The sequence below is a fragment of the Rhincodon typus genome, unplaced genomic scaffold, assembly GCF_021869965.1.
Source record: "Rhincodon typus isolate 14 unplaced genomic scaffold, sRhiTyp1.1 hic_rhity00001679, whole genome shotgun sequence".
Classification (NCBI taxonomy): domain Eukaryota; kingdom Metazoa; phylum Chordata; class Chondrichthyes; order Orectolobiformes; family Rhincodontidae; genus Rhincodon; species Rhincodon typus.
The window spans coordinates 1,763-13,531 of NW_025967317.1; the positions used below are offsets into that span (position 1 = coordinate 1,763).

An 11,769-nucleotide genomic window follows, 5' to 3' on the forward strand; every position below is an offset into this window, starting at 1 on the left:
CTTGGTTTGCCTTGCCAAAATGCAACACCTCACATTTATCTAAATTAAATTCCATCAGCTTCTCCCTGGCCTGTTGGCCCATCTGATCAAAGTCCTGTTCTACTCTAATGTAACCTTCTTGACTGTCCATTGTACCATCAATTTTGGTGCCATCTGCAAATTTACTAACCATACCTCATATATTCACGTCCAAATCATTTTATACAAATTGTGAAAAACAGTGGATCTAGCATTGGTCCTTATGGCAAACCTCTGGTCACAGGCCTCCAGTCTGAAAAGCAACCCTCTACTACCACCCTCTGTCTCCTACCTTCAAGCCAATTTTATAACCAATTGGCTAGCTCCCCCTGGATTTCATGTGATCTAACCCTGCTATATCTGCTCTTCTATCTCCCTCTGACTGTTAGGAGACCTGTAGTACTATCCCAGCAAAGTAACTGCCCCTTTTTTATAGAATGCCTACAGCGTGGAAACAGGCCATTCGGCCCAACAAGTCGACACAGACTGTAAAGAGCATCCCACCCAGCCTCAGCCCCTACCTTATCCCTGTAACCCTGTATTTCCCATGGCTAATCCACTTAAGCTACCCATCCGTGGACACTATTGGCAATTTAGCATGGCCTGTCCACCTAACCTGCATATCTTCGGACTGTGGGAGGAAATTACAGCACCCAAAGGAAACCCACACAGACATGGGGAGAACATGCAAAACTCCCCACAGACAGTCGCCCGAGGCTGGAGTTGGACCCAGATCCCTGGCGCTGTGAGGCAGCAGTGCTAACCACTGAGCAACTGGGCTGCCCCATTTCTAAGCTCTCCCCAAATAACTTGATTTGAAGGTCCTTCAAGACATCCTCCCTCATTACTGTAGTGATTGTTTCCTTTATCAATAATGCAATGCATCCATCTCTCTTATATCTCCTCCCATCACATCCGAAACTTCTGTCCTGAAGTATTGAGTTGCCAGTTGTTCTTCCTTCAACCACATCCCAGTGATTGCAACTATATCATATTCTCACATGTTGATCAACGTTCTAAGTTCATCCGTCTTACCAGTCAAGGTCCTTGCATTAAAATAGATACAGTTCTTATTTCTGGAGCTCCCATGTGCCTTATCCTGCCCATGTCTTCTCTACCTACTGGACTGTCCTAGCATTCCTGTATCTGATTAGATCTTGCTCCCAACTTTACAACTACTGTGCTCCTTTCCCCTGTTATTCTTTTAAACACAAGATAAATGAGAACACTCCCAGACCCTAGGACGCTATAAAATACCACAACACAGCCCCCACTTCATGGAGACATCTTTGGTTTTTTACACCATTGGACATAAATATCAAATGCATTCATGTGGAATTTCTCATTTTGCTGTGTTAGCAGAAGCATTAAGCTGTTTCACAAATTGGCATGGGCAAACCACCAGCCTCACCACACTATCTCACCTGCTCTCAGCCCACCTCCCACTCCACATCGACTGTTCAATAACGTACTTTGCTCATTGACACCAATGACTTCCATGCTTTTACCAGCTTGCTCCGTTTGTAAATGCACACAATGCATCTCATGGCTCTTAGCTTGCTTCCTTAGACTTCACTCACTTTCCACTTACTTGCACGTTGCCAGTTTCTATCCACTTCATTATTTTCTTATTGCAGACTTACTGATTTCAGCACTGATTTACGGAATGCCACCAACGGGGGCAATTTGCTTTTTTAGTGCTCAGCATCTTTATTGCTCAGTTATAGTCTGGCAGCCTCTGTAGCACACGTTAGTTGTTAGCAGAAAGGGAGAGGCAGGCAGCTTGTCCTGACCGGAGAACAGAACAGTGGAGGAGGCAGATACTTTGCTATATGGCACCGCGCTATGTGAACATCAAACCTGCAGCATGTATGTGCTAGTTCATGCAGCAAATACACTGAGTGTGCTTCAAGCAAATGGTCACGTGAAAGGGGAGAAGTCCCTAGTAGGATGAGGGGCCTACATTCAGTCAGTGTGTAGCATCTAAGTCACAAGACTTGTTCCCTGAGACAAGGGAGGGATTCAGTATGATGGAAGAGGTTAGAAGAACAATTGACGGTGATGTACGAGTGGGGAGACGTGGTGACATATCCCTAGTGAGTGAGTTAGAAGTGCAGAAACCAAGAAAGATTAGTAGTTTCTGACACTGAAAGTTGGTGAAAGCCATTGAATGGATGTAATGCATGCAGTAGTTAGAGTTACAATGAACATACTAACATGGAGCAGAAGTAGGTTATTTGGTCCTTCAAGCTCTGCCATTCAAGAAGATCATGGCTGATGTCAGTGCTGCAAATTCAATATTCCATTAATTCACAAGAACCTATGATCCTCTTGCATAACAAGAATCGATCTCCCTCAATCTTTAAAATATTCAAAGATCCCACTGCCACCACCTTCTGATGCAGAGAGTTCCAAAGTCGCACAGCCCTCCAAGAAAAAAATCCTCGTAATTCTATCCTAAAAGGCTGACCTTGGTTTTAACAGTGTCCCACTGTTCTGAACTCACTCACATCCTTTCCATGTCTACCTTTTCAAGACCATTGAAGATCTTACAAACTTCATCCACCCTACAGCCCTCACTCTCATTCAAACAAATGGAGAAAACCTCCAAACCTGTTGGACAACTGCAAAGTCTGAGCACAGAATAGACATGACATGGATCAAAAGGTGTGAATAATGCTATTTAGTCCTCAAATTGTAACTTGAATCAACAATAAAAATAATCGTTTTACTAAATGTGAGAAGAGTTAGAATAGATATTTGACCAGCCAGTGTTCTTCTGACAATGATTAAAGAGCAAGTATAGAAATCAAGCATGTTGCTACAAATATTCCCTACTTGTTAGCTTTGGTGAATAAATCAACATTTTAATTAGAATTCATTTTAATGGTAGACAAGATACCTTAATTCTACCATTTCATTTGATGGCTTTAAGTTGATGATCTTTACTTTAGATAAATGAATGTAAAGTTTCTTGCAATTGATTAAAATCATTGACAGTGACCAGTGTATGTTTTTTTCACATACAATGTCTGCACAGTTTTGGTGATTTTGAGAGAAACTTGTTTCTCTATAACAACCTAAACTGAATGAATATACCCAACTACTTTTTCCTCAAGTAATAGAGGATGCATTTCATAAGTTTAAGTATTCATAATTTAGTAGCATCAAGTAGCCTTTATATAGGTAAATGCTTACTTACTTTGCTTCCTGTTTGGTTGATGGCCACATTCACATATACTCTGAGCCTGATATAATGTCCTATCTACATGACAAAATGATGACAGAATCGTCTAATGAAGAAGAAAGCTTTAATCAAGTGTGTTATAACTATTATTTCTACTCAAGATAGAAAATTCAGTGGTTTTCAGTGATAAATAACCCATTTTTAAAATGTTTGAATTATAGACAGTTAATTCTAACCCAGAAAATATTTGAAATGCACAGCAGTTAATATTTGTGGAGAGAAATGTTGCTAGACCTCCTTAGTATTTCCAGCATTTTCATTTTGATTTCAGATTTTCTGCATCCACCTTATTTTGCTTTTGTAACTTTAATTAAGGTCAGTGTTTTACTTTACTACCTTCCACAAATGGAGACAAGACTTAGAATAGAGATGGTAGTAACAATGACAGGTCATATTTATTGGCTGTTGTTTGAACTGGAATCAAATGTATTGTTGAACTAACTCTACATTCATGATGGTAGAGCTCAAAGATGGTGAATGGCCGGCATATCATGGAATGGGATTTAGTTGCCAGCAATGGAATTATACATGTCATAGAGGGACCTTTAACAACTCCTCATCCGGTAAGTGCTTCTCAGAAGAATGTAAACACCAGTGGCCCTGCTTCAAAATTGAAATTGTCAAAAGATGAATTGGTTAGTTAGATCTTCCAAGTTGAAGATTCAAAATTCAACCCAGCTTAAATTGATGGCGCAGGCAGAATTCACTTTTGTTTCTACTGAAATAGCATGTTTGGATTGGTGGGGCTGGGGTGGGGGTGTGTTGATTGGTGGTGATGGTGAGGGAGGAGAGAATATATTTTCAGTTCATTTTCCAGTGGATACAAAGCCATGAGTATTCATAGTTTAGGATCTACTATCAACTACTGGTTTCAAGGAAAAACTTATTATTACTGAAGGTTTTTTGGGTTAAGACTTGAGGCATATTGCTTGGGGATTAAATGCAGAGATGTTATCCTTTACCTAATCAATGTTGTACCTGATCAGAGACCACATAATTATAATACCTGATAAAAGAAATATTGAAATACATGTTCCATTTCGTATTGCTGACATTCTTGACCTTTTGATTACAAACTTGATGCTAAAAATCTTTGCATGGTGGTTACAAGAACACTATCCAGGAATAATTTTGTAAATGTAAGAAACTTTGCTAATCAGCAGATCCCTTTGTTTCGTAGGTTTTGGCGTCAGCAAGTTCATCCAGTAACGTCCTTGGTGCAACATTACTTCTAGGACTGGGATGTTTGATTGCTGCAATAGTTGGGTTGAGTTTTTGTCTCCGACGCAGGAGAGAGATTTTCCAATTTCAATACTTCAAGGTATGTCAAATTGAAATGATACATCCTGGCACTGCTTCTTCTTGGCCCATATTGATGTAACAACAACTAGCATAGTGCTAGCATGCATTAACTTGCAAGAATGCTCAGATATACAAAATGGGATATTCCCACTTGTTTTGGGTCCCTGATATGAAAAGTCAAATAGAAGTCTAAACTGTCTGAGAAACACAGTCATTTGGCCAGGATATCCAAATTGACCGATTAGTGCTCATTCTGATCAGAGATTACAAACCCCCCTCCTAGGCTCTGCTTTGGAATTGGCACAGTTCCTAAATGGTGCTACCCTTGTGTAAAAATTAAATCTATGCTATTGCTTATGCAACAGCAGAATGTTATCGATGTCACATCAAATTACACCCAGCTAAATGCTATGGATATATGGTCTTAAAATTAATTTGAAATTTGAAGAGGAGGATATAAAGTGCTTCATTTTACTAAGTAGCAGAATTTTAAATGGGTGAATTCCTGAAGTATTCAGGTCCACACTTCAACGTTCCCAGGCCTATGCTAACCCTAAATTGGCAGAACCTAGTTAAATTTAGCTGGGTTGGATTTGTCCTTAATGAGAGAATGAGTGTATTCCTTCTGACACACAGACTTCCAAGTGACTCTGAAGTACAATAAATAATTTCTAAGAAACCAAATGCTAGCTGAACAACAAAGAGAGTTAGGACAGTTTACATTATGTGTATGGCAACAAGTGTGTTTATATTATAAATCTTGTTAATTTTATTAATTAGGCTAACGACGATGATGGTATAGGCCTCAGTGCAGAGGACAATCCTGCACTGGTTTCTGTGCCAAATCCAGTGTATGGAGCATATGGTATAGTTACAGATAACACTACTGAGCCATTTGAGGTAAGTGGCTACTAAATATACTCAAGTACAGAGAATGATTTTCAATATGTGCAGCGTAGTGTTTTGGGTGGAAGTTAAAAGACAGAATTATTACTTTGGTAAGAAATATCAAGCGTGTGCAAGAAAAGCTACTTGAATTTATTTCAGGTGATTTCTACTAAAAAAAAATAAATTCCAAGATTCCCATTCAATCAAATGGCTTAATAAAACTGTCATGATTTTAGTGTTAGTGGGGGAACAGAATTGAAGGCAGGACACCAGGGTCACATTCTGGTCCGAGTGGCCAGCCTTTACTGTGGCTGCTGTCTGCTCATGGTCTCAAAATAAAAGCATCTTCATCTTCCAAGTGACCATAGCAAAAAGAGGTAAAAGTTGGTAGTTAAAATTTCATTGTTGCAAAATTTTTCCCCCCTCCCCTCCCTCTATCAAATAATACCATTTCAGACTTGCCATTCCTGTTCCTGCCAGTCTGGAGCTGGTCAACTTCATCAAGCATCTATGCCTTCTAAGATTTTCAGTTTGTTAAGAAGCCACCTAATGACCTGAACATATCCAATTAATGAAGTGGGCAATTTTACTTTCTATTACATTCACAGCTGTCTTTTTCCTCTGGAATCCATGCAGAGCTTAACTGGTAGGAGACCAGTAACAGGTCATCAGGATCATTTTTCTTGCGGTCCCACTTTGTTACATCTTGATGTGGAATGTAGAAATATAATTTCTAATTTTTAGGTTTCAGGAAACTTTATAGACACTGCTGATGTCTGACTTGTAGAGTCCTTCCTCAGCTACGTAATGCAGGTTCAGATCTTGTGGGTATACAATGGTACGGGAATTCAGTATTTAGGAAGGACAGGCAAAAAAGGAAAAGGTGGTGGAGTGGCATTGCTGGTTAAAGAGGAAATTAACACATTAGTGAGAAAGTATATTACCTCTGCACTATGGAGTCTGTAGGGGTAGAGTTGAGAAATACCTACTAATGTTGTTTGCCCCTTGGTGTCAACTATAAGACCTCCAAATCACAATGGTGACATTGGGAATGGTATTAAACAGGAAATTAGATATGCATGTGAGAAGAGAATATTGGTGATCATGGGTGATTTTAATCTGCACATAGATTGGGCAAATTAAATTAGCTACAATGCTGTAAAGGAGGAATTCCTGGAGTGTATACGGGATGGTTTTCTTGACTGCTATGTGGAGGAACCAACTAGACAGCAAGCCATGTTAGACTGGGTACTGTGTAATGAGAATGGAATCATTGGCAAACTAGCTGTGTCAGTCCCCTTGGGGATGAACAACCATAACAAGCTAGAATTTTTAAATCAAGATGGAGAGGGAAGTAATTGATTCGGAGACTAGGGCACTGAATCTTAATAAAGGAAACTACAAAGATAGGAGGTGGAAGTTGGCCATGATAGATTGGGGAAGAGTTACTTAAAAAGGGATGACAGTGGATAGGCAATGGTAAACATTCATTCAAGGAACACATGGGGGAACTGCAACAACTGTTTATTCCTGTCTGGCACAAAGCAAAAAGGGTAAAAGGGCCAATCCGTGGCTTATAAAACAAATTAGAGATTGGATCCGATCCAACGAAGAAGCATACAGATTGGCCAAGAAAAATAGTATGTCTGAGGATTGGGAACAATTTAGAGAATTCAGCAAAGAAAAGACCAAGGGATTCATTAAGAAGGGGAAAGTAAGCTCGCAAGGAACATAAAGACTAACACTAAGAATTTCTATAGGTACATAGAAAGAGAGAGAGAGAGAGATTAGTGAAGACAAAATGTAGGTCCCCTACAGAGAGAAGCGGGGGAAATTTAGCATAGGGGACAAAGAAACAGCTGAGCAAGTGAATACATACTTTGGTTCTGTCTTAACAAAAAGGACACAAATCAGATACCAGAAGTGTTGGAGAATGCAAGATTGAGAGAGAGGGAAGAATTGATGGAGATCAACACTAGTAAAGAAATGGAGCCGGAAAATTGACGGGATTGGAAGCAGATAAATGCCCAGGGCCTGATAATCTACATCCCAGAGTACTTAAGGAACTGGCTGTAGAAATAGTGGATGCATTGGTGGACATCTTCCAGGATTCTATCGACTCTGGAACAGTCCCTGTTGATTAGCTACCCTCCAATGTCACTCCAATATTCAAAGAGGGAGGTAGAGAGAAAACAGAATTATAGACCAGTAGGCCTAACAGTGGGAGTGGAGAAAATTCTCAAATCCATTATTAAGGACTTTATAGCGGAGCATTTAGAAAGCAGTGGCAGAATCAGACAGAGTCAGCATGGATTTACGAAGAGGAAATCATGCTTGACAAATCTGGTGAAATTCTATGGAGATGTGACTAGTAGAGTTGACAACAGGGAGCCAGTCGATGTGGTATATCTGGACTTTCAGAAAAAGTGTTCGACCGAGTCCCACATAAGAGATTATTGTGCAAGATTAAAGCGCATGGGACTGGGGCAAGTGTATTGAGATGGATAGAGAACTGGTTGGCAGAGAGGAAAAGAAGAGTAGGAATTAGTGGGTCATTTTCAAATTGGCAGGCAGTAACTATTGGGGTGCTACAGGAAATTGGAGCTGGGATCCCAGCTATTTACAATACATAGTAAGTGATTTAGATGAGGGAACAAAATGTAACACCTGAAGATGGGTAGGAGTGTGAACTGTGATGAGGATGCAAAGATCCTTCAGCATGATCTGGTCAGGTTGCGTGAGTGGGCAAATCAATAGCAGATGCAGTATAATTTGGATAAACGTGAGGTTATTCACTTTGGAAGCCAAAAAAAAAGCGGCAGATTACTACCTGAATGGTTGTAAATTGGGAGAGGACCTGGGTGACCTTGCGTACTAGTTGCTGAAGGTAAGCATGCAGTGGTAAAGAAGGCAAATGGTATGTTGGTCTTCATTGCGAGAGGTTGAGTACAGCAGCAGGGATGTGTTCTTGCAGTTATATAGGGCCTTGGTGAGGCCATACCTAGAATATTGTGCGCAGTTTTGGACTGGATGATGGATGATCAGCCATGATTGTGATGAACGGTAGAGCAGACTCAAAGGGGTGACTGGCCTGCACCTGCTCCTATCTTCTACGTTCTATAGAACAAGCTTGTGGTTCAAATAGAATTTCTTTCTGGAGTACCACTAAAGATTTAGTTACAAGGCCAGCAAATTCCTTGCCACATGAGTGTGTCTGTCCTCGGGTAATAAAATTTCTCCATGACTTCATGTGGTTGTAACAAGGAGGACTTGAATTATATATCTATACATCATTGAAGGCTGAAAAAGGTAGGCAGTACAGTTAATACATCACATGAAATCTAATGTTACACCTACTTGTAAGAGTACAGTGCAAGGAAATTAAATTGATATTTTGGCTTCATTTGGCATAGTGTGCCGTTTTGGACACCATGTTTTTAGGAAAGATGTGAAGGCATTACAGAGGGTGCAGAAAAGATCCATGGCAATGGTTCCAACTATCAGGAACTTCAGTTACATCAACAGATTAGAGAAGCTGCAGTTGTTTCCCCTTGAAGGGGACCAAATAAATAGAGGGGAGCTTCAGTAAAGGTAATAAAAATCATGTGAAGTCTCATCAGCAAGGAGATAGGCAGAAAGAGCAAGAACCAGAAGAATTTTTTTTGTAAAAAGTACAGAAATTGCCATAAGAAGCAATGGCAATGAGAGCTTTCTTCTTTAAAAAAAAAAGGCACCAAAGATATATAAATGTACTGTCAAAGCGGTGGTGGAGGCAGATTTAAATCATGGCTTCGAGCGAATTGGCTTATAGCCTTACAAATTTTTCCTTCAGCCTATGAGAAAAGTAGCAGGCCAGTTGTACTTTGTCATTTGGGTGCAAAAACAATTCACTAAGACAACAGATCAGTGACCTCTGTGCTATAACCTTGTGTGGAAACAAAACTAACCTAAAAGTGTGCTGAACAGTTGCAGGAAAGACAGTTATCAAAAAGAATTTTTCAATGTGACTAATTATGATGTTATTAAACAAAAAGACACTTTGTGCTTTAAGTCTTGGAATAAAGGTTTTAAACTAACTCCAATTGTTTGGTAGGTTGGGGTAATTAATTGACAAAATCATATTTACTTGCAATGTTTTCACAAGGCAAAACCCATTCCTAAATAAAAGCAACTTCTGTGCAAATAAATATTATATTAAACCATATTGTTGATTAATTGACATAGTCAAAGCATACACCATGTTTCTAAGAATGAAACTACAGTTTAAGAATTTGCTGATTTTTAAAAGTTTGTCTTTAAATACAGGACAACGATGAATATGAATATTATTCAGACACCCAGAACATTCTACAAGATTGAAGAACCAGACCTCTGCTTTTTTTTTCAAACAAAAAACTACCACTCATACTGTACCATTTTAGTGCAATGTATGATGATGCTACAGGAACAAAGTATAGGCTCTAAATGAAGGACAGGCTGTACGATAGCAACAAATAAATGAAATCACTGGACTTGGTGTCCGATTACTTTTTGTACTGATGTGTGGGCACACTGTCAGAGTCACCAAGGAACATGTGAAATGCATATATTGAATTGCATTTTTGCGGTAGTCTGGTGACTCTAGAAAGACTGAAAATTTATTTTTTCATTTTGTACTAATAGGCAAAGATAACATTGTTTTATATATAAGTTTGTAATACGCATCTTTTTACAAGTAGATTTATAAAGAAGACCATTGTATACTTTTCTTTGACTATGTTAAAATGTGGAATATATACCACCAACCGAATGTCATTTCCTTACTTCCAACAATGTTAAAAATGCAAAATAAGAAAAGCACATGGCAGAATTTCTCAGCAGGTCTGGCAGAAATTAAGACAGACATAAATCACAGGTTACATTTTGATATTACAAAAAAAAAAAACACCTTTCAGTGGGACAGTTCGTTGAAGATCTACTCAAAAATATGAATTGACAATTTCTGCTCGCTGATGCTGATGGCTCCACTATGTTATTCCTGCAATTTGTTTCTGACTAACAAAATACCTACTAAAAAAACCTTTTGCTCACTCTATTTTTGAATTGTTCCAAAAGCTGGTGTATGTTCAACAGGCAATCCCATTCATGTTTAAGGAGCAGTTAATCAAAATTATATTCATTGCAGAAATACAAAAGTATCATAACACAGTCTTCACCCAGAAACAAAGCATTGCAAAATACATTATTTCATTAGTAATGAAATCACATTTTGCAGGTCTAAGTCACCAATGCTTTGTTTCTCCAAAAACCAAGGCTTGTTATATACCAGACATCAAATCTTCCATGAAAATTTGAAAATAAAGTGTTTTTATTGTAACCGTTTGCATGAATGTTCTGTTCTGTTTTCAAGAATCTAATCACAGTGATTAACAAGGACTTCATGCCAGGTAATGGCAGGTCTGTAGGCTGTTAACTCCAGACTGCAAGTTTAATCGCTTCAGTTCTTTTGGGACTGGTGATCCATCAGCATGATGCATTAGAATGTACCCCTAGGTGGCAGTGTTTCCAAATGTTAGCTGTCAGCTTATTGAATGCATAGTTTCAAATTTATCATGTTGTGCATGTTAGAAATCACATTGCATCATGAAATTTTACTGCACATCACTAATATTTTATACCATGAATGAGAGATACTAGAAATCACATGCTTTGCATATTTAGCAATTATATTGTTAAGGACATTAAATCAGGAGACATTTTGTCAGCTGTAAGTAAGGACTGACATTAACAAACTTGTAAACATGGATCATTTGTATTGAGCATGTTCATGGTTTCGGTTGTGAAGCTTTTCAGTTGAAACATTCATAGTTAACCTGATGGGATAGTGATTCCAGATTTCAACTTCCTGATTTTGCCCCAGTTACAGCACCTTTTTAAAGATACTAACTTCACAGTTCACAATGGATGCAGTCAATTTTTAAAATAAAAATCAATCCCAATTAATTAACAGAGACTTTAGGCAATTGTCTAGTTTCAGTGACTTCATCCAAACCAAAAATGTTTATTACAATTTAGAAATGTAACGGAAGGCAATGGTCTAGTGGTATTTTTGCTGGACTGTTAATCCAGATTCTCAGGTAACATTCTGGGGACCTAGGTTTGAACCCCACCATGGCAGATGGAGGAATTTGAATTCAAAAAAACAAAATCTGGAATTAAGAGTCTAAAAGGTTGCCATGAATCCAATGCCAATTATCAGGAAAAAACCCATCTGGTTCACTAATGCCCTTTAGGGAAAGAAACGGCCATCCTTACTTGAGATAACAAGGTGTAGA

The 11,769-nt window shown here is 38.7% G+C and overlaps 1 protein-coding gene across 1 annotated transcript; it reads left to right on the top strand.

Moving 5' to 3' along the window:
* Positions 1 to 3,706: 3,706 nt before the first annotated feature.
* On the top strand, positions 3,707 to 10,811 carry LOC109917094 (stabilin-1-like). The gene is made up of 4 exons (XM_048592696.1): positions 3,707 to 3,828; positions 4,446 to 4,586; positions 5,348 to 5,467; positions 9,761 to 10,811. The coding sequence occupies exons 1-4, from the start codon at positions 3,736 to 3,738 to the stop codon at positions 9,812 to 9,814; spliced, it is 408 nt and encodes a 135-aa protein (XP_048448653.1). The 5' UTR covers positions 3,707 to 3,735; the 3' UTR covers positions 9,815 to 10,811.
* The last annotated feature ends 958 nt before the right edge of the window (positions 10,812 to 11,769 follow it).